The 20552-nt window shown below is 45.5% G+C and overlaps 2 protein-coding genes across 4 annotated transcripts in view; one reads left to right on the top strand and one right to left on the bottom strand.

Annotated features, from left to right (window-relative positions):
* The window catches only part of si:rp71-79p20.2 (zinc finger protein 704), a 37532-nt gene extending 27409 nt beyond the window's left edge, over window positions 1–10123 (top strand). The window contains exons 3-9 of one of the 3 annotated variants that reach the window (XM_035522632.1): window positions 165–265; window positions 1266–1507; window positions 4863–4963; window positions 6069–6315; window positions 6824–6931; window positions 8435–8556; window positions 8715–10123. In XM_035522632.1, coding sequence (XP_035378525.1) covers window positions 165–265; window positions 1266–1507; window positions 4863–4963; window positions 6069–6315; window positions 6824–6931; window positions 8435–8556; window positions 8715–8826 — 1033 coding nt within the window. In that variant the 3' untranslated portion in view covers window positions 8827–10123. Of the gene's footprint in view, window positions 1–164; window positions 266–1265; window positions 1508–4862; window positions 4964–6068; window positions 6316–6823; window positions 6932–8434; window positions 8566–8714 lie in introns of all 3 variants that reach the window. The other 2 variants (XM_035522631.1, XM_035522633.1) reach the window with 2 other exon arrangements.
* A 1719-nt stretch (window positions 10124–11842) lies between these two features.
* On the bottom strand, window positions 11843–19567 carry gss (glutathione synthetase). The gene is made up of 13 exons (XM_035522634.1): window positions 19500–19567; window positions 18992–19139; window positions 18346–18491; window positions 18173–18251; window positions 17928–18067; window positions 17687–17803; window positions 16087–16167; window positions 15785–15862; window positions 15623–15692; window positions 15195–15389; window positions 15023–15104; window positions 14713–14902; window positions 11843–13827 (listed from the first exon to the last, which is right to left on the bottom strand). The coding sequence occupies exons 2-13, from the start codon at window positions 19124–19126 to the stop codon at window positions 13704–13706; spliced, it is 1437 nt and encodes a 478-aa protein (XP_035378527.1). The 5' UTR covers window positions 19127–19139; window positions 19500–19567; the 3' UTR covers window positions 11843–13703.
* Window positions 19568–20552: the final 985 nt, after the last annotated feature.

Raw genomic sequence — 20552 nt, 5'->3', positions numbered from 1 at the left:
CTTTAAGCTCATTAATGCATAAATTTCAAATGAAATGAAAGAATAAAAGATACAGTGATGCATATCTTTTAATCTGATATCTCTGATGGTGTGGTTTCAGTGAATCAGCTGGTTAGACAGGAATTGAGTATCTCTCTCTCTCTCTCTCTCTCTCTCTCTCTCAGAAATCCCTCGGGCCATGCTGATAAAGAGGTGATGGCGGCCACCGTCCTGAGCACTCTGTCCACCAGCCCCCTGGTGCTCAATGCCAGTTCTGGAGCCTCAGGTAGGTTTCCCCCCCCCCCCCCCCCCCCCCCAAGAGCTCCTCTCAGACCGTGCCTAGCAGTACCTCCTTACCCTGCGTGTCGCCATGGCAGATGCTGTTTCCATGGCTATTGTCACCACGCAGATGGCCTTCATCCCAGGCCGTTTTATTTATAGCTGCTGCCCTGTCATGCCATGGTCTGGTCATGCCGACATTATTGCCTGTAACCAAGCGAGTTTCTCCTGTCCGTCTGTGCATCCCTTCATCTATTCGTTTCTCTTTCAACAGCGTAAGGGTCAGCACAGTGTCATATGCTGTAATGCAAGCATCCATGCACAGGATGGTGGCACCCTTAAGTGCCATGCCCAAGGTTAGCGGTCACTGGTCTTTTTAAAGTGTCAGCGGAGTGTGTAAGTGGTGTGTTTCTACAAGCTCAGGTCAGCTCCGAGCTGGGGGAAGGGCCGGCAGTAACGCGTCACGCGCGTCACCTCCGACGCCGCGAGCCGTGCGCTTTCATTCTCAACTATAAATGCTGCGGTCTTCGCCACCCGATGCTGAAAACTAATTTTAAATCTTCAGTTAGTTTAGTACTTGATTACCGGAGCCAGACTCACTGTGCATATCTGAAGCATGAGACTTTTTGGAATTTCTGCTCATTGCTTCAGCCAGAAACTACTTGGGGATACCATCTCTGACACACTGTCCCTTCTGCACAGTGCAAAGGAACTGGCGTAGCAAAACCGTTCCGAATTCTTTTGGAGAGGAATGGAATTACCAGAAATATTATTCCCCAGATGAATTGTTTCCATTCTCCTCTCCACACCAAACCCATATCGTCCTGTTTGCAGTCCTGACTCTGTGATGCCTGTCGACGCCCCTCATGCGGAGGCGTTTTGAGAGTTGTGCAGGCAGGTTCCACGGCCTGGAGCCTGATCCGGAGACTAGCCGGCGTGGATTTAAAAAAAAATAATAATAATAATCTCCTCCAGAACACTAGAACGCTACCGTGCTCTGCCCGCAGGTTCAGTTCCAGAAGCGGCCAGCAGAGGGTGGAAGGAGAGCTTATCGGCTAGCTACAGCAGCTCCACCAGCGGCAACTGGAGCTGGGACGCCAGCGACCAGTCGGTGCCCTCCACGCCGTCCCCGCCCCTTTCCAATGATGTCATCAAGAGCTTCTTGCTCTCCTCGCAGGGGGAGGACAGCATCGAGGAAGCTGAGAGCACGCACTTCCCGTTTGAGGACCCCATCCCCCGGAAACGAAAGGTAGGTGGCAGCGGAATCACCGGAGGTCTAGCACGGTCGGTCGCACTAGTAACACACACCTGTTAACAAACCCCCCGAGGCTCACCACACAGTGAAAGCCAGGGGGTGGTGCGGCACACGAGGGTAAAGTCATCCTATAAGGATACGAGCAGCCCCATTAGTTAACCACGGACACTGTAGAGGTCTTGCCACGGCAGAAGGTGACGGAGCTCTGTGACCGGCGCGTTCCCCGACTAGACGTTCCAACCACGGCCAGGTGCGAAGTCCCCGCACCATAACTGTAAGTCCACCCAGCGTGTCCCTATAGAAGCATGACCTACAGATGGACCCAGAGTACAACTGTGCGGAACCCCGCGCTGTCACAGAGCAATTTGCTCGACCTGTCAAGAAGCATTTCTGCACCGTGATTTAGCCGCATCCCACCAAACCCCTGGCCCTGCCATAGGGGGTCCTGTCCCCCCTCACACCTTTAAGAAGAATGGCTTGATTTCTCTCATTCCACCCTGTTCCGTTTGTTTCCTCTTTATTTATTTTTTTTGTATATGGAGTCGTTCCAAGACACGGATGTGGTGTCAGGGTCAGGAAGCTGTTGCTTTTGGCTGTCCTCCCCTGACCACTGAGTCATGGAAGAAGTGGCAGCATTGCATTAAGTGAAGTGTGTGTGTGTGTGTGTGTGTGTGTGTGTGTGTGTGTGTGGAAAATGAGGCAGCAACAAGCAGGAGGGCAATATCTGAAAATACACAGCGAATTAAAGTAATATGGAAGGATAGAAAAGCCCTGACATATGGCCACACTCGTGAGAGTTGGGGTCAGGGAGAACATGGCCGACAGCGAGCCACCTGTGGTCTTTCCCTCTATAACGCTTGAGTACATCAGGAGAGTCTCCTCGTCACAAGCCAAAGGAGACTAGTTGGATAGACTGGTTAGAGAATAGTTAGACTAGTGAGGCTAGTTAGAGAGACTAGTTAGACAGGCTAGTTAGACTAGTTATAGAGGCTAGTTAGTTAGATTAGTTAAATAGGCTATTTAGACTAGTTAGAGAGACTAATTAGACTAGTTATAGAGACTAGTTAGATAGGCTAATTAGACTAGTTATAGAGACTAGTTAGAGAGGCTAATTAGAGAGACTCGTTAGACTAGTTATAGAGGCTAATTAGACTAGTTATAGAGACTAGTTATAGAGGCTAATTAGAGAGACTAGTTAGAGAGGCTAATTAGACTAGTTATAGAGGCTAGTTAGTTAGATTAGTTAAAGAGGCTATTTAGACTAGTTAGAGAGACTAATTAGACTAGTTATAGAGACTAGTTAGAGGCTAATTAGACTAGTTAGAGAAGCTAATTAGAGAGACTAGTTAGACTAGTTAGAGAGGCTAATTAGACTAGTTATAGAGACTAGTTAGAGGCTAATTAGACTAGTTATAGAGACTAGTTAGAGAGGCATTAGAGAGACTAGTTAGAGAGGCTAATTAGACTAGTTATAGAGGCTAGTTAGTTAGAGAGGCTATTTGGACTAGTTATAGATACTAATTAGAGAGGCTAGTTACACTAGTTATAGAGGCTAGTTAGACTAGTTAGAGAGGCTAGGTAGAGAGACTAATTAGAGAGCCTAGTTAGAGAGGCAATTTAGACTAGTTATAGAGGCTAGTTAGTTAGATTAGTTAGAGAGGCTATTTGGACTAGTTATAGATACTAATTAGACAGGCTAGTTACACTAGTTATAGAGGCTAGTTAGACTAGTTAGAGAGGCTAGGTAGAGAGACTAGTTAGAGAGGCTAGTTAGTTAGACTAGTTAGAGAGGCTAATTAGAGAGACTAGTTAGACTAGTTAAAGCTCTGCAGAATGGCCTCCTGACGGCCTGCCATTCACCAAAACCATGTTGGGAAATAGTCACAAAACATTTACATTTACATCTGGGTTTTTTGAGCCAATGGATGTATGAGTGGTAGTTACGAGTCTGTGTGGTTTTCATTTACGTTGGATGAATTATCCCTTCTGTACAAATACTTACGTGAGTGGGAACATTTGTTTGTTTCTCCTTATGCAGAAAGCCGAAAATTATGAATAGAATCTTTCTGTATTGAATGGAAAGGAGCGCCTGAAGAATAGTAACAAAATCCAGCAAAACTTGAACAGAGGCAATTTCATGCATCTCACTTGACCATGAAACCATGCATTTATGCCATGGTAGTTTCATTCAAACCATGGTAGTTTCATTCAAACCATGGCTGATTTGCTGAAGTTCTTGTGCCTCTAGCAAATTATATACAGTGTCACAGGTTGAACACAAAAGAATGATTCCATTTAACAATGACTGTTAGTGTCTGTAAAGGGTTAAGTTCATCAACCTAGAGGAACCAGTTTGTGCGCGCTCTCTCCCTCTCTCTGCTGTGGCTGAACCATGGCTCAGATACACACCCACTCACTTTCTCCAGTCCTAACCAAGCAGGCCAAGGCATGCCTTTTTGCCTCAGTGGGACGCTGGGAAATCAGCTAATCCTGGCTCCTCCCCGCGGCCGCTCAGCCAAAACTTAGGTTACTCTTGCGACGTCCCCACCTGCGTCCTGAAAGCGCTACACGCCGCGCCTCGGACGTTGCTGGCTCTCCGACGCCGTCCCGCTTGGTGGAGCTGCACTCCCTCCTCCAGGGGCCCTGAGGAAGATCCAGGAAGCGCAGGGAGGCGGGGGCCACGCACACGTGGAGCGGCGGGCGTGAACACCTCTCGCACAAAGCTTGCTGTTCCTACCTGTGGGCTTGAACTCTGTGTGTTTGACGAACGTGTTTGGTTTGGAATTCTGGGCCTGGGCTCCCAACTGGGAGGCAGTAGTAGGCTGATTACATAAGAGCCATGAGAAAGGCTTGTGTGCAGTGAACTGGGACAGGACTTGCATAATCAGACCTTCATAATGATTAATGGTGGCCATACTGGCTAGATGGGGTTGGGGGCTCTCTCTCTCTCTCTCTCTGAGTGTATTTAAATCCTTTATATGTTCTTCCTTTTCTGCATTTAAATGGCTGGGAGGATTATGACTGAATGCCAAGTCATCCTGAGGGGAAGTGTAATATTTGCTTCTGGTCTTTTATAACCCTTCTCTGAGCTTTGATCAGTACCTTATGACATACTAACTTTTAATAGACAAAAACGCTTTAAAAAAAAATCTCCAAAGGTTCTTCTTTCTTTCTTGGCCTCCTTCTTGCTAGCAAAAGTGTATTTCACAAGTTTAGCCAGTAGCTAACAACGCACAAGTGCCGTTTGTACGGACCTCCCCCGAGGTTTCCAGAGGGCCCAGGGGACGTCCCTTCCGAGGGGCCCACCTTGACACTCCTCTCTCTGCTCCTTCTCCTGCGTGCACTCCAGAACTCCATGAAGGTGATGTTCAAGTGTTTGTGGAAGAACTGTGACAAGGTGCTCAGCACCTCCTCAGGAATCCAGAGGCACATTCGCACCATGCATCTGGGGTAGGTACAACACACACGCACCCGCGCGCACACACACACATACACACACCACAAATGCACAAGCAAAGCAGGAGACCAAGCGTGCCCACGGGGCCAACTCCCTAACGGACAGCCGTGGTCAGCCGCGGGTAGTTTCCTTAGCACTTTCCGTTGGCTTTGTTTGGAAGGACTCCAGCCCAAACACGACGTGGTGTGCTGGCTTAACGCAGCTGTTCCACCAGCGCTGTAATAGCCAGTGGGATGTATGGCGCACAGGTAGAAGTGGGCTGCCGTCAGTATGGTTGGAGGAGGGAGATGTAGAACATCCTTTAGGATGTAGTTCGTCCCTGTCCACTGTGGCTCTCTGCTTACAGAGACCCATTAAGAAGAGCAAAGGCCAGATAAGTATAAAAAAAACATTCTGATGGTAGTAGCCAGAGGGTTTTTATAGCCTCCTGTTGCTATCCAAAGCCTTTCTCCTCAGGTTTTTGGCGTACACACAACCGTGTGATCACCACTGCCCCCTGCTGACCGACTAGTGACCAGAAGCAAAATATTAGTGAAATGACCAGACGTTAACCAGGTTTGGGATTTGGGAAACTGAAAGTTAATTGTGCTTTTTTTTTTTTTTTTTTTCTTGACAATTTCTCTTTGGTTGTCTTCCCTGGTATAACGACACACTTTGAGCACTCAACTGATAAAAATTAAAATAATTCAATATTATTCCAGTTCTGATTTCTAACTTCTGAATTAATCCTCAACCCATATTTTGTTTACACACCAGTTTTAATCAGTCTTTTCTAAGCATGTGTGCCCTCCCAAACAGGAAATTAATGAAAACTATATAACCTTTTTAAATTTTATTTTACAATTTTTTTGTATAACTTTTTTTGTTCTGGGATATCAATTAAAATATTAAAAATATTTATATATCAACATTCACTGTTTATATACCCAAACTGTTTCTATACATAAACCATTAGATTAAAATACCTTTAAGATAATACAAGACTATGCATGTTTAAGAGAAACATGCATTCAGTCAGGTGTGTTCAAACTTTTGACTGCTACTGTATGTCAGTATTAATGTGGTTGGTGCTGTTTTTGTGTGTGTGCGTGTGTGAAGGCGGAACGGCGATTCCGACCTCAGTGACGGTGAGGAGGATTTCTACTACTCCGAGATCGAGGTGAACGTGGACACTCTGTCCGAAGGCCTCTCCAACCTCACGCCCACTTCCCCCACCACTGCCGGACCGCCCCCTGTCTTCCCCCTAGCCAGTGACGTGCCGCGATCGGAGCCTGCCCACATGAGCCCGCTCAGCCAATCGGCACCCTCCACACTGTGCCACATCCGCACTGACCACGCCTATCAGGTAGCTCTCGTCTTCTTCGCGCTTGTGTACGTATGCCCTGAGTCACTGCTCGTAGGTCAGCGCTAACAGGCTAGCAGTGCAGTGAGACCCACGCTACAGGCCTTTAACACCCTCCGAGCTTCCTCCACGCACAAGTCCTTTTCTTGTTGAGCCGGTTTTGACTTGTTCGCACAAAAAAAAAAATGCTAATGCAATGATGCGCTCGGGGGACAGTTTTTTTTTTTTTTTTTTTGCAAGAGCCTGTTCCTATGGCAACCTTTTCTCAGCGCGATCAGCCCGAGTCACCCGCGGCGTGGCCGGCACGCGCTGGTGCGCTCACGTGTCTGGCGGTGTGGCGCCAGTTGGAGGCTCCCCCATGCAGCTCACATCGCCACGCCCACTCGGCTGCGCCCCGCCTCCTGAGCGCTGCGAGGAGCAGGGAAGGTACGGCCCGCCGCTGGGCCCCGGGCCCCGGGCCCCTCTCCCTGGCTCTGCTAGCGCAGCCTCTCACTAGAGCGCTGTTTTCCAGGCCACTGCTCCCGTCAACATTCCCAGCGTGTCCTCGGAGCTACCCCACAGCCAGAGTGCCATCAGCGTCTCCTGGCAGTCGCCTCCGGTCATCTTTAAAGGCCCTCCGGTGAGAACGCTCCCCATACATCCTCCCTGCTTGATTCATTCATTTCTAGAGCGTGTTTGCTTCCGAGCTGCGTCCCTGACGGCTTTCACTTGTCACATTTCAAATCTGTCAAATAATTAAAATTGTTTATTTATATAATAGTCTTGCTTTGTAATTTTCATATCCCTCTTGAAGTTTGTCTCCGTTTTGCCAAATTTCCATAAACTTCAGACCCCTTTTGAGTCAACTGAGGCATCATTAGGTGAACTTGGTAGATGGTCTACACACTGAGCTAAACCAGAAGTCATTAGATTTTAAGATAATAACCTTTATATACTTTATTTTGTTTTTGTGTCTTCTAAATCTGTAGTAAGATGAACAGATTTCTACAGGTGAATAAATAGCTTCGTATTTGGGCCTGTATATTGCTTTTCAGAGTTATATTGATTTAGCGTCACGTATATCCTGGAAAAGATTTATTTATTAGCCTGATTTATATAGATCGGTGCTGAGTTTCTTTTTAATGAGTCGAATAATTCAACAACAACAAAAAAAGTTTGAGTAGTTTGTTCTTTGCTGCTCAAAGCTAAAAAAGGCAGGTCTCCTGTATAAACGCCTCACCAGGCATTCTGCTGTTGCAGGCTTTTTGCAAATGTCCCTTGCATCACCCCATGTCCTCTGAGCCTGTGGGGGCTTTTCAGCTCCTACACGGCTTCCTGTTTCCTGTCACGCATTCTCTTGCAAATGACATAGCAGAGCGCGGCTCCGGCATGTCATAACGAACGATGCGTTTTGGCATCGGCCGTCACCTCGCCTTGGCTTCCTCGGCCTCACTGCACGTAACAGCGAAACAGTGAAGCTTCCCACATTGATGCCAGAAGTGAATCCAAGGCTGACCCGACCACACGGACCAAAAACCCCGCTGGACTTTTGGCATGCCCCAGCTCGGACCTGACAAGGCCCCTGCACACGAGAGAGTTTGAAAATTTGGAATGCATGTAAGCAATGAGCTGACATGTGCGAAAACCACCAATCTCGACACCAGCCGGCCGCGGCGCTCCCCTAAACCGCAGACAGCCCTCGGAGGCTGCTGTGCTGATGCACGACCACTTTTTTCCATGATGTCGTTTTGCACGGACTTTGATTGGAGGAAAAATCCCTTAGACTGCAGATAGGCGCCGCCCCCAGGAGTTGGTGATGTCTGCTGCCGTGCACGGTTTGCACGGCACTTTGATTGAAAGTGGGAGGCCGAACGGTGGAAGGAGCCATACAGCGGACTGGAGCCGCTCTGTAGAATGTTTCGCTGCACAAGATGCACGCTTTTCCTGTTGGCAACTGAAGGGAGGACGTGAAGATAAAGGACACCGTGTTTTAGGAGTTAGAACAGCGTGTTTCTTAAATCGGATTCAGTGTGAGAACATCAAAGGAAAACTGTGCACAGAATGCGTCTCTGCAGACATCAGTGGGTTGGGCTCACACCTTTGCTCTTTAACCTTTGCTCTTTAACCTTTACTGTTCCTGCAGGGCGCAGTGACCCATATCCGCACCGTAAGCAATGGGGAGAAGAGGCAGCCGGCCACACACACCCCCATCGGCAAGACACACGCCACCAACATGTCAACACCTAAACCTACCACTGGAACCAGGTATAGCCTGTGAGTGAGAGGGAGTGTAGACTCATTTGTGTTGGGCTATACATATCTATGCGTTTGTGATGGCCTTTTTTGGTGGGGGATATTCGCATATTTTTGGCCCGTTTATTCCACATGCTCATACAGTTCTTATCATATGTCCTTTTATCCAGGAAACCCCGTGGGGAGGCCAAGAAGTGTCGCAAGGTGTATGGGATGGAGAAGAAAGATTTGTGGTGTACGGCATGTCGCTGGAAGAAAGCCTGCCAGCGCTTCACTGACTGAGCTTTTCCTTTCTAGCCAAATGGACTCTTCCAACACCAGTGTTTCACTGATTCTTATCTCACCCCCCCCCCACCCCCCCCAAGTGCCCCAGAATGGACTCTTCCTTGCAGCGGAGCCACGGAAGGGGTGAGGTAAGGGGCTTTTCTGGGATGTGGCCATTTCAGGGGGTACTGTGTGGCCTCCTCACCACAGCCAACAGTGGAACACATTTCACTCTAATAAAACCTGCAAAAAAAAATAACAACAGAAAAAAAAGATAAAAACAAGAAAAAAGGAAAACGTTGCAGAAAAACAGAATATATTGGCTTTCGCAGCACTACTCTGAGGCAAGACCTTTTTTTCTTTATAAATCAAGGGGAAAAAATCAGAAAAACAGTTGATTCAGAAGTTTAAGATCCTTTTTTTCGTATGTTGCATGTATTCATTGGATGGAGGCAGTTAAAGATTTCTCAATGACTTATGAGTGTGGCAGACTTTATATAATTCTTTCTGGGCGAACAATGTAAGCTATTTTTGTACTAAGCTGTTTTTGAGCAGTTTGGCCTTGTTACCTTTGGTTTAACCTCTGAAATCGCTCCGAACCAGCGGCAGGTTTACTTGGATAGCCTTCTTCAGAACCGTCTCTCTCTTTCTTACGCAAACTTTGTTTTTAACCAAAGGAATCAGTCTCTCTGAGCACAGGTCCAGGATTTTTGTCTTTCTGGACGTTGTTCTTTATTGTATTTTACCTGACAAAAACCGATTTACACGAACTCGTTGTATTGAATCTTACCAAGATCACAGCTATCATGTCATGGGGAGCAGATAATGCATGCACACACGCTTTATAGCTTTAAGCACGACATGGAAATAGCCTTGTGGGTTTTTTTTCCCAATCTTGCTTCAGCAAACCCTCAAATCAGTATACTTAGTATTTTACTCAGTCTTGACACCTCCAAACGGATATGCACCTTTTTTGGAGTGCTCTCACTCCAACACAAGTTTGCTATGATGTCGAAATGTGAATCTCAGTGCTCCTGAACGCCTGGCTCATTTTCTGATGGATTTTGCACCAGCCATTTAGTTCTTGTAACATGAAGAGAAAATCTAGATTTTGACTTTTTTTTCCCCCCTTTCTTTGATAAATGGGTATTTTTGTATCGATCCGCAGTATTACTTTATTCAATGCGCTCAATTTCGCTGCCCGTTCGATGCTTACAGGTGTCGCTCGTCCTGGGAATCGGATTCCGGGGAACGTGCGCGTCGGTCCGCTGCGGACCGAACCTCGTGCACTTTTTTTGGGGTGGGGTGGGGTGGGGTGGGGGACGGGACGCAACTCTGTCCCGTGCAGATGTACGTTTTCCGTCGAGGTTTGCAGAGGAACTTGCTGGCTGATGCGAATCAAAGCTTTCTTCCCTCCAGAAATTATTTGCTTCCCACACCTTGGTCACAGCCACGCGGAGTTAGTGAAGCGTGGCGTCTCGGCTCGTCAGCACGTAGGAGAAAAGGCGTCTGGTGTTTCTCCTGTCCTACACCGTTATACCGGCTCCCGAAATGTAGGCTCTGCCGTAGGGTTCACTGTGTTAGCCCTTCTATCCTTGTCGTTCCCTCACTCGCACCTGCGCTGGCGGTCCGACCCAGTACGGCCGGAAAAAATGACTGTTCACACATGTACACACACAAGAACTGTTGCCATGTTACCTGACCCCGCCGCGCACGTCGTCGTTGACTTAGTCAGAGCTCTCGTTCGCGGCCTGTAGCTGATGAACTCTTTGAATGAGATTTATTACAATAAAGGCAGGACAACTGTAGAATAGGCCCGCCGGAACACGGGCAAGGTGGAAGCACAGTCCGCGTTCAGCTGTGAATCGTGAATAAAAGACAATCAGGGGTTAAATTATGTAGGCGGACCCAGACGGATTACCATTGGCTGTTTCCCTTGACTACCAGGCATTCTGTCCAATCAAAGCTCACAGCTCAACTCCGTCTCTCACTGTGTTCCGGAAACAAAGAGAGCGGGTCCCTCTGGTGGTTATAAAACTTCACTAAGTGCCAATGAGAAGAACAACAGGGGGGAAATATGAAAGGAATTGCACTAACTTGTACTGCACAAAAATGTATTTTTATGTGGCATTTTTATATGCATAAATTGAAGTTGAAAAAAAAAGTTTTATGGTCGTACAGTTTTGGTTTCAAAATATCGGGTCAGGTATTGGGCCTGCCCCAACAATAAGCTTTCTTGGCGGTACTTATGGCATCGCGCTCAGTTAGGGCCTGATACCACAGGCCCACTCACTTCACGGATTGACCCAAATTTCAATCTCCACGTAGACTGCTCGTGTCTGCAATGTCACTGCCTTCGCTTCTAGTCTCTGGAAAGACCCGTGCTCACTGATTACCCCAAGTTCTGAGACGTCCTTATCTTCTCTTTGTAGCGCATGCCAATACTGATCTCTTCGTGAGAAATCTTCCGTCAGTTTTGGCCTCCCTCAGTAAGGAATCAGAAATCTTCTGGTGGGTCGATCGCTGCTTTGCCAGGTCACGGTGCCGCAATCACCAGCCGGAACTGGGGACCTGAGCCATCGTCCACCTCTGCTGCGGTTGTGCATGGTGGCAAACCCAAGAAGATGGAGATGAGGGCAAGCAGCAGAACCGTTCAGCATTTGATACTTTCCCCCGTATGTCCTCCTCTCTCACGTCCTTGGAGGACTGCAGATTCAGATCATAGATGGATTATGGATGGACCTCGTTGCCCAGGGGTCGCCCAGACATGGCGCCCTCCGTATTTCTTCAGATCGGTTTAGTCAGGCTCCACGTGTGAGCTCAGCAGAAGACAGCTTTGAGCGAAATCTCAGAAGCAGCTCTCAGGCACGTGGTCTCTCAGGGAAAAGGAGAAGGAAGCACGAGGCAGTGACACTCCAGCATATGCAAGTAGTACGTTCAGGTTCGGAAACCTGACCATGCAGTCATCCACAGCGTTTGTCTCTTTTATATTTCAGCTCCTTCGCCGTGGCTTCGTGTTATGTAAAATGGAAACTTTTTTTTTTTTTTTTAAAGTTGTAAGATAAGTTTTTCCTATTTTCTTTTTTTTTTTTCTAAGATGATAACATGTAAATATTCAACATATATGATGGGTTTAAGGGGAGCTGGTGGGGGAAAAGCAATGATGAATGTAAAATCTACAAAAACACCTGTAAACTGTCATTGTTGATGAAGCTGCTTTCTGGAAGATCTGCAAGACCATTCATTCCCAATTCACACTAAAATTACCAGTAAAAATGCCTTTTGCACGGCTCAACACGTTTTGACTCATTGGAGAGGGAATGGTTTTGATTTTTTTGCACGTACGAGGCAGTGTTTCAAATCTCACAGAAAGCAGCTTAAACTTTTCATCACCCACACTGCATTATGCACACTTTCATATTCTTATTTTAGCATAGCAGTAGTCAGAACCAATCAGTGTTTCTCTTCCGTTGTTTTTAATCAGTTGAAATGCTTTAAATTTGTACGTACTCATTTTTTTTTCCTCCAAATACGATTTTTCCTGTATCCGTAAGTCCAAGTATCTGCTTGTGTACTATAGTTAGGCAGGGGTATCTTAAACTGGTGAGGTCGTTTTTCCGCACAGTTTAAGCCCTGCCCTGCACATTCCGACAGACTGCGGGATTTGTGTTTCGTCTGCCTTGTTTCAGCTTCAACGACTGCTCGTCAGTCTTTACCCAGGAAATTAAGCTAAATCCCCAATAAATGTGCAGCTTCACGCATCTCTCCTGCTTTTTCTTTGACCTTTTTCCATGTTCCAGTGTGAAGCATAACAAAGAGCAAAATCAGACTCCTGCGTAATAAGGAAAACAAATCTGCATCCGTTTTAAATGACAGCTTTACTGAGTGCGCAGTCCTGCTTCATCTTTCTGCTGTTTGTCCTGTACTTGGCGTATCATGACCCAGTTTGCCTTCCTTGGAAACAGCTCTTCGTTGCTGTTTTTAGCTCCTTTGATTGAGATTTTCTGCATGTCCAGTGCCACCTGGGTACTGTGTCTCTCACTTTATTGGAAACGTGATTGTGAAGCAGAGGGTGGAACGAGTGAGCAAACGGGTGGAGATGTAGCCGATGTCTGATCAGCTCCACAAGGAAAATATGATTTGTATAAATGTAACATGATGGAAAGACATTAAATGTGGATTTAGAAGGACCTGCATTTCAGTGGGTTTTTATTACATCACACCTCCATGTTCGGTTTGTCTTTTACATGAGTACGAAAACAAAATCATCGGTATATAGTACAGGATATTCACCCCAAACACTACAATTGAGATATCCTGTGTTATCAGATTTGTCATAATATATAGATTTAGTTTGTCTTTTTTTTTTTTTTTTTTAGCTTCATTACCAGACAATCACATTGCAAGTCTGAAATGTTCCAGCACATGATTGCTTCATTTTACAGTGCTTAGCCAAAGCTGTACCCTTCTCTCCTAAAACATATGAGTATGTTTAAGCAGAATTACAAACATCCAGGTAAAATCAATATTAGTCTAGATATTTTGAGCTGGCTTTCGTGGGTTTGGCTTGAGTTACAGTGACCATAGGTTATCTAAAGATAAGCTATTACAATGGCCATCGTCTAGACAATGGCTATTTGATTCAGTGGCTCCATATTTAGTATCAGGAACCTCTCTATAAAATATACTCTACTACAGAACATGATTAAGTGCTGTTTTCAGTACATAGACTCGACAGCACAGGTTAAAAAAAAACTATGTGCCAGTCAGTGGTTCAGTTCAAGGTATTTTGCTACAGTTTAAGAGAGAATGTAAAGCATTATAAATTTTTCTTAACCAAGACTGTTTAGCTGTGTGCAGTTCTCCGTTATGGCCCACAGTCGCTTAAATGTCATTTAGATGAGAAGAGGATTGTCAAGTACTGCCACTCCTGCAGCCACTCCGCCGTCAGCATGTTCAGAGCTCTTCGTCCTAAGCAGATGGCCTACACACTCGTTCATCACCATCTCTCTTCCTTTCCTGTGTGAGGATAAAGTTTTAGCAGGTTTTACAATGATCTGAGATCTGTCATTTCTCTCAAAATGGTTAGTTTTAGGTTTCACCAACAACAAATAACTAACCAATTATTGATAGCACTATGAGAGTTGGATATCGGTTAATCATTAGGCAAACTTATAATCTGTCTGAGGAAAACAAAAAGCAGTCCCTGTACTCCTGAACACACCTAACACGCATGCCCCTGTACTACTGAACGCATCTAACACAGGCCCCCATACACGTCCCTGTAATCCTGAACACACCTAACACAGGCCCCTAACACCTACCCCACACATGCCCCTGTACTACTGAACGCACCTAACACAGGCCCCCCCATACACGTCCCTGTAATCCTGAACACACCTAACACAGGCCCCTAACACCTACCCCACACATGCCCCTGTACTAATGAACGCACCTAACACAGGCTCCCCATACACGTCCCTGTAATCCTGAACACACCTAACACATGCCCCTGTACTACTGAACGCATCTAACACAGGCCCCCCATACACGCCCCTGTAATCCTGAACACACCTAACACAGGCCCCTAACACCTACCCCACACATGCCCCTGTACTAATGAACGCACCTAACACAGGCTCCCCCATACACGTCCCTGTAATCCTGAACACACCTAACACATGCCCCTGTACTACTGAACGCACCTAACACAGGCCCCCCCATACACGTCCCTGTAATCCTGAACACACTTAACACAGGCCCCTAACACCTACCCCACACATGCCCCTGTACTACTGAATGCACCTAACACAGGCCCCCCATACACGTCCCTGTACTCCTAAACACACCTAACGCAGGCCCCTAACACCTACCCCACACATGCCCCTGTACTACTGAACGCACCTAACATAGGCTCCAAACATGCCAAGCTCACTCAAGCACAGGCTCAGCCTGAGAGGAGCCCCCGGGCGGAGCAGGTAGTTGGACGCTGGCCGTGGCTGGACTTTGTCCATGAGGATGTAGGCGGTCCTCTCCATGCTGTCCCTCATGCTCCCCAGCACGCTGCAGATCTCCTGCCCGTAAATGTTGTTCCCTGCGGGGAGAGGGAGATGGGTGAGGTGGTGCAGAGTGGCGCTGTTCATTGCCCTCTGACACAGAGGTCAAAGTCCAAGCCCTGGGCGGTACGCTTGCGAAGGTCCAGGTAGCGTCTCACCGCCTCCTTCCCGCTGGGGTTTCAGCACGTAGCGGTCCGGCGCAGCCAACGCCATGTCCACTGTCCTTTCTCCTTCCTCCCCCTGACGGCAGGAAGCGAGACATCTGAAGTGAGGCCTCAGGCAGCACGGAGATCCGCTGCCATCTGTCCGTGAACCGTGAACCGCACGTACCATGTCTAGCGTGTACAGGCCGGTGAACGTGGCGCGGAGCCGGGCCGTGGTCTCAGGCTCGTCAGGAAAGAAGCGTTCCAGGACGCCGGGTCGCGCCAGTTCCTGCTGCACCTTTTTGGTGCCGGCGAGGTGGGTGCTGATGTCGGGACACTTCACGGCACACGAGCGCTCCATCAGCAGCCGGGCTTCCCAGCTCTGCGAGGCAATGGATGCGTTCACGTCACCGAACGTCACTGCAGCAACAAAACTACACAAAAATGTCGGCGGCTTATGTGGTTTACTCACTGACGTCAAGGGGGTGTTCTGGGAACATTTGTAAACACTAAGCTACTCATTCAGAACAAGCCCAAAAAAGGGAAAACGCCTTTAAGAGAGTAGTGTAGTTACTTGTTCTGATGTGTAGTTACTTGTGTAGTTAGTGTATTTACTTGTTCTGATTTGTAGTTTTGGGGCATGTATCCATTGCGGTAGTAAACAACAGCAACCTCTTGTCCTCCTCTGAAAACAAAGGAATATTTCAGTATGAACTACTGAGTCAACTACTAATGAAATTCAGAAATGTTTTACTCAGAAACATTCCAGACACTTACACAAACAGTCTCTTGTTTTGGTCCAAGGATCCAGTTCTGCAGACATCTTCAAACTGCCTTCTTATGACAGGAATATCTCTGCGTGTTTGCAACATGCAAATGATATGAGACACACTGCTACACCTTTATCTAGAGCAAGCAAGGGATTGACCCGTTTTTTAAAAAGGAAACTCCCATCACTGAAATACCAGCTGCAGGTTTAACACTCCCATTTTTTAAACACCCCCTCAAACAGCACCCAAGCACAATCTACTTAACAAGTGGCGTAAAGTTGATTATACTGTCTGCATGGTGACTCTTACCTCAACCAAAGCTCATTCTCCACGTATCGGTGGTCATAAATGTTCCTCTGCTCATCCTCAACTAGGAACATCACAACTGCCCTGGGAGACAGATGCATGAGAAAATAAAATGTCTCAAGTTTTCCTAGACAGACTGGCCGACCACTTTATTAATCCCAAAGGGGAAGTTTACACATTACAGCAGCACCAAAAAGGGTTTGAAAATTGAAAACCAAATAATCATCAGTAATCTTACGTTCCGAAATATAGAAATATAAAAATTGACTTCATTTGCATAATGATTCTAAGTCCACAGAGTAATATGAAAGAAAAGACACTGAGTGACTGCAGTAGGGTGTACTGACTCCAAAGGGTAGTGCGTTCAGCAGAGCGCATCACTCACACGGAACCTCCTGACTTGCAGACCATCTACTCCAAGTGGTGCCAGACCAAGGCCAGGAGGATTGTGAAGGACCCCACCCATCCCAACAATAGGCTCTTCTCTCTGTTGAGGTCAGGGAAGCGCTTTCGCTCCCTGAAGACCAATACAGAGAGACTGAAGAGGAGCTTCTTCCCACAGGCCATTCGGGCCCTGAATCAGGGAAACTGATAAACTGTGGGGACCACCACCACCATGTAACATAACTGTATATATATTCAATAACTGTATATATATTCAATTACCACCATGTAACATAAAAACTGTAAATATGTCTTTTTACAAAATGGATCTGTACATTCTGTACATATATATATACACAACCATATACATTGTACATTGTGTATATAAACAATGTACATATATTGTACCTACATTGTTAATATATTTTTGTACATATATAGAATATATATTCCTCTATGCACCCGTTTTCTTTTCCCTCAGTCTGGACAGAGCGCTCTCAACCATTTCACTACGAGTTATACTGTGTATGACTATGTATGTGACAAATAAACCAAACTTGAAACTTGAAACTCGACTATGTCCACAGAGCAATCTAATGAATGAAATTAGGATGTCTGGAGTAATAGACAAACACCGGGCTAGAGTGGATGCATTGCAAATGGTTCCTATACAATATATACATGTAAGATGATATGCAATATGCATCACTGCAAAGGACAAAATGGCAGTGGTGTGTTAGCTCCTATTAGCTACGTTTTGTGCAAGTACATCACGCATGGACACAAAGGTACAAAGAAGTACCTTTCACTAATTAGGATCTTTTGTTGGTTAAAAAGGTGCACCTTTTATTGAGTAAAAACCTAGAAACAACCCAGCCATCAACTGAACTATATCAACTCAACTACTATAGATGCAGTACCAGGTATATGCACTCATCACTCACTGCATTAGAACATCCTTGGACCTAGACTCACTGCATTAGAACATCTTTGGGCCTAGACTCTCTGCATTAGAACATCTTTAGGCCTATACTCACTGCATTAGAACATCTGGTCCATAATCTATAACCACTGGCTTAATTTATGTCCAAGAACACACATAATCATTGAAAACCCTGGGTTCAAGTTCTGCAGGTGAAGACCTCATCAGTCAGCAATGCCAGAGAGAGAGAGAGAGAGAGAGAAAGAGAGAAGAAATCAACCAAGGTATTAAACAAACCTCTCCGAGCCATAAAGCTCCCAGGCCTTTGACAAGCCCTTTGCCAGCCCTGCTGCGGGGTTGTTGTCCAATATCCGCTGGCGTTCCTCCAATCGGTTTGCAACCTTCAGAATGTGACTGGGGTGAAAACATTTTAACTCATGGTGAGCAGTAACACAACCTTCACTGGCAGTCTCGTGAGCATTTGTTGGATATGCGTTTCATTAACAGGCCAGTCAGGGTTGTGTAGGCACACGCTCACCGGTGGATGTCCGGCGTGCGGGAGGTAAGACCTCCGAAACTCGCTGCGATCGTGTTTATTTCAATCTGCTTTAAGGACATTGTACCGTCAAGGCTCTGGTCCAGCATGTAATCTGACCTATTCAAGCCCAGGACTATTGGCTTAGGAAAGAAGAGCACAGTGAGCAAAATTTATATGTAAAATATACATTTTACATATTTTTAAAGATGGTTTTATTAAATGAACACAAAGATATCATGCGGTACCACAGGATGCTGAGGTTCCTGTTGAACTTGTCTGTAAATATTGAAGAGTCTTGCAGTGAAATCATCAACTTTGATGGTGCTGTTGAGACATGTGAAAGGGGACCACATGTCATATTCAGAGCCCAAGTTCACTATATCTTTATACACTCTAGATCAACCCCACACCCCCCCACCTGCTGAGAGCCTCCTCCAGAAAATGTGGACTCTGGCTGATCCGGTCTATCAGACGATTAAAATGAGTCTGAGCTTCCAGAGCTTGGTGAAATAGTGTCTTGGGCAAAGGGGAGGGGAAAAGTGTGAACGGTGCATAGCTCACCACCTGCAAACAGGTATATATGCACCTTACACATGCTTTTACACACAACTACACCATCAGTGCATACACATGCCTCAACACACAACTACACCATCAGTGTGTCCAGTCAAACCACCAGGGCAAAGTGGCGTTCTGTAATTGAGAGACAAAACAGTGTCATGACAGAGACAGGAGACCAAATATGACTAGCAAATAACTATGCCTGTGACACACTCCCAACTTGCACCATGGGAATAGGCCTGAACAAACTTGAATCAGGTCAGTGAACAAGGTTAACTTTTTTCCATGGCACGTAACTGACATACATTACCTTTTACACAATTTTAAAAACCTTACAATGTGTAAAGCTACAAGCCTAATTCTCCACAACAAAACTTACTTTTAACATAAAGGTCTGGCAGAGCATTTATATACAACTTAAAATTAAGAAAAGGTTGTGGGGGAAAACATGTTTCCAAATAAAAATGACAAGACAGATGTATTTATTTTATTCATTTATGTACCTCAGGACAGTTTGGGCTGTCTTTGGTTCGCATGACTACTCCATGCATCACAGCAGTGTCTTTGGCGAGCTCCTCAAGACCTTTAATTAAATTATCGTCTCTCAAGACGTCTTCTGGAATTCCACCGGCAGACATTGCAAAAAAAAAAACCTTCAATTACAAGAAACAATCTTTCAACTGTTAGCCGTTAACCGCGCAAAGGATTAACTACAGAGGCGAAATCAGGGCAAATATCGCCATCATCACGCAACTAACGGAGTGTGACCCAGTTAAACAACAAGATTCTCATATTTTAATTATAAACATAACGTAGCTAAGTAGCTAGCTATAGCTAATAGGTAAGAGTGGCTAGGCTAGCTAGGAGAGCTAGGTTAGGTTAGCACGACTGGCTATTGTAGCCTTCTCTGAAAAATCGCAGTCGACCATGTAGTCCAGTGTTAAAATTTGAAGTGAAATAACTACAGGTAAGTAGTGAGACTACTAAAGTGTTAAAGTGTTACGTTTGGTACCAGGGGAGTTAGCCTTATGTATCACCCTGAGATTCCTCAACAGCTTCGCTGGTTTCACAGAGTCCAAAAAAAAGCAACCAATCTGAATATATAAATAATGTATGAACGATTAGGGGCATTGGATCTTTTCAAAATAAGAGTCTCTTTCAAAATAAACGTCAAGGTTTTTTTGTTTGTTTGTTGTTTTCTTATTTTGTCAACTAAAGATGGGCCAGGCTAGTTCTTATTCTTAGGAACGTTTGTTTGTTCTTAATTATTCATTATTTAATTGTAAGTCTCAAATGAAAGATCTTTTTTTCTTAACTGAGAAAGGATAGGCTATTGTAATTCATAGTCAAAAGGAAGTATGCTGCAGGCCAAAAGAATCGGCATGTTGAATCTGTCGGTTAGGATCAACTGAAAAAGAATAAAAATGTTTCATAGTATTGAGCTGATCTACATGGATATAAAATACTTGTGACTTATTCAGTTCTGTTTTGCAGTGTATTTCGTGCATGTCCATTCCTGTGGTCAGCTATCTTCAGCTTTAAAGCTGTCAAACATCTCCGCCTGGGAACTTCCATAACGTGATGTTATGGAGGCACGAAAGCAGCACACACTTCACCCCAACAATGCAGATCCCAGTGAGAATCCCACATGTCATGAAATATGTCACAGATATTCACAGAAACATGTTTTTCCTAACCATACTCCAAAAGAGGCCTCCAGCTTTTTCAGCTACATGTGTTATTATGGACCCTGCTGCTACAAGTGTGGAAAGACATTTCTGCAAAAAAGACAAATGAGTTCTGAGAGTATGTATAAAATAAATGTGTTCTCCTGTGTTATTATAGATGGACCAGTAATATGTGTTCTCCTGTTATTATAGATGGACCAGTAATAGTGTGTTCTCCTGTGTTATTATAGATGGACCAGTATTAGTGTGTTCTCCTGTTATTATAGATGGACCAGTATTAGTGTGTTCTCCTGTTATTATAGATGAACCAGTATTAATGTGTGTTCTGCTGTGTTATTATAGACTGAACCAATATTAATGTGTTCTCCTCAGTTAT

The sequence above is a fragment of the Electrophorus electricus genome, chromosome 24, assembly GCF_013358815.1.
Source record: "Electrophorus electricus isolate fEleEle1 chromosome 24, fEleEle1.pri, whole genome shotgun sequence".
In the NCBI taxonomy this organism is placed as follows: Eukaryota; Metazoa; Chordata; class Actinopteri; order Gymnotiformes; family Gymnotidae; genus Electrophorus; species Electrophorus electricus.
This window is presented reverse-complemented; position numbering and strand designations above follow the sequence as displayed.

Excerpts from the sequence above, each read along its gene's own strand:
- gss (XM_035522634.1), bottom strand. The coding sequence starts at position 19,126 with ATGTCTGCCGGTGGAATTCCAGAAGACGTCTTGAGAGACGATAATTTA. Across the intron at positions 18,492-18,991 it reads ACAGCCCAAACTGTCCTGAG|GTGGTGAGCTATGCACCGTT; the intron begins GTACATAAATGA and ends ACCTGTTTGCAG. Across the intron at positions 15,693-15,784 it reads CAAAACAAGAGACTGTTTGT|AGGAGGACAAGAGGTTGCTG; the intron begins GTAAGTGTCTGG and ends CTTTGTTTTCAG.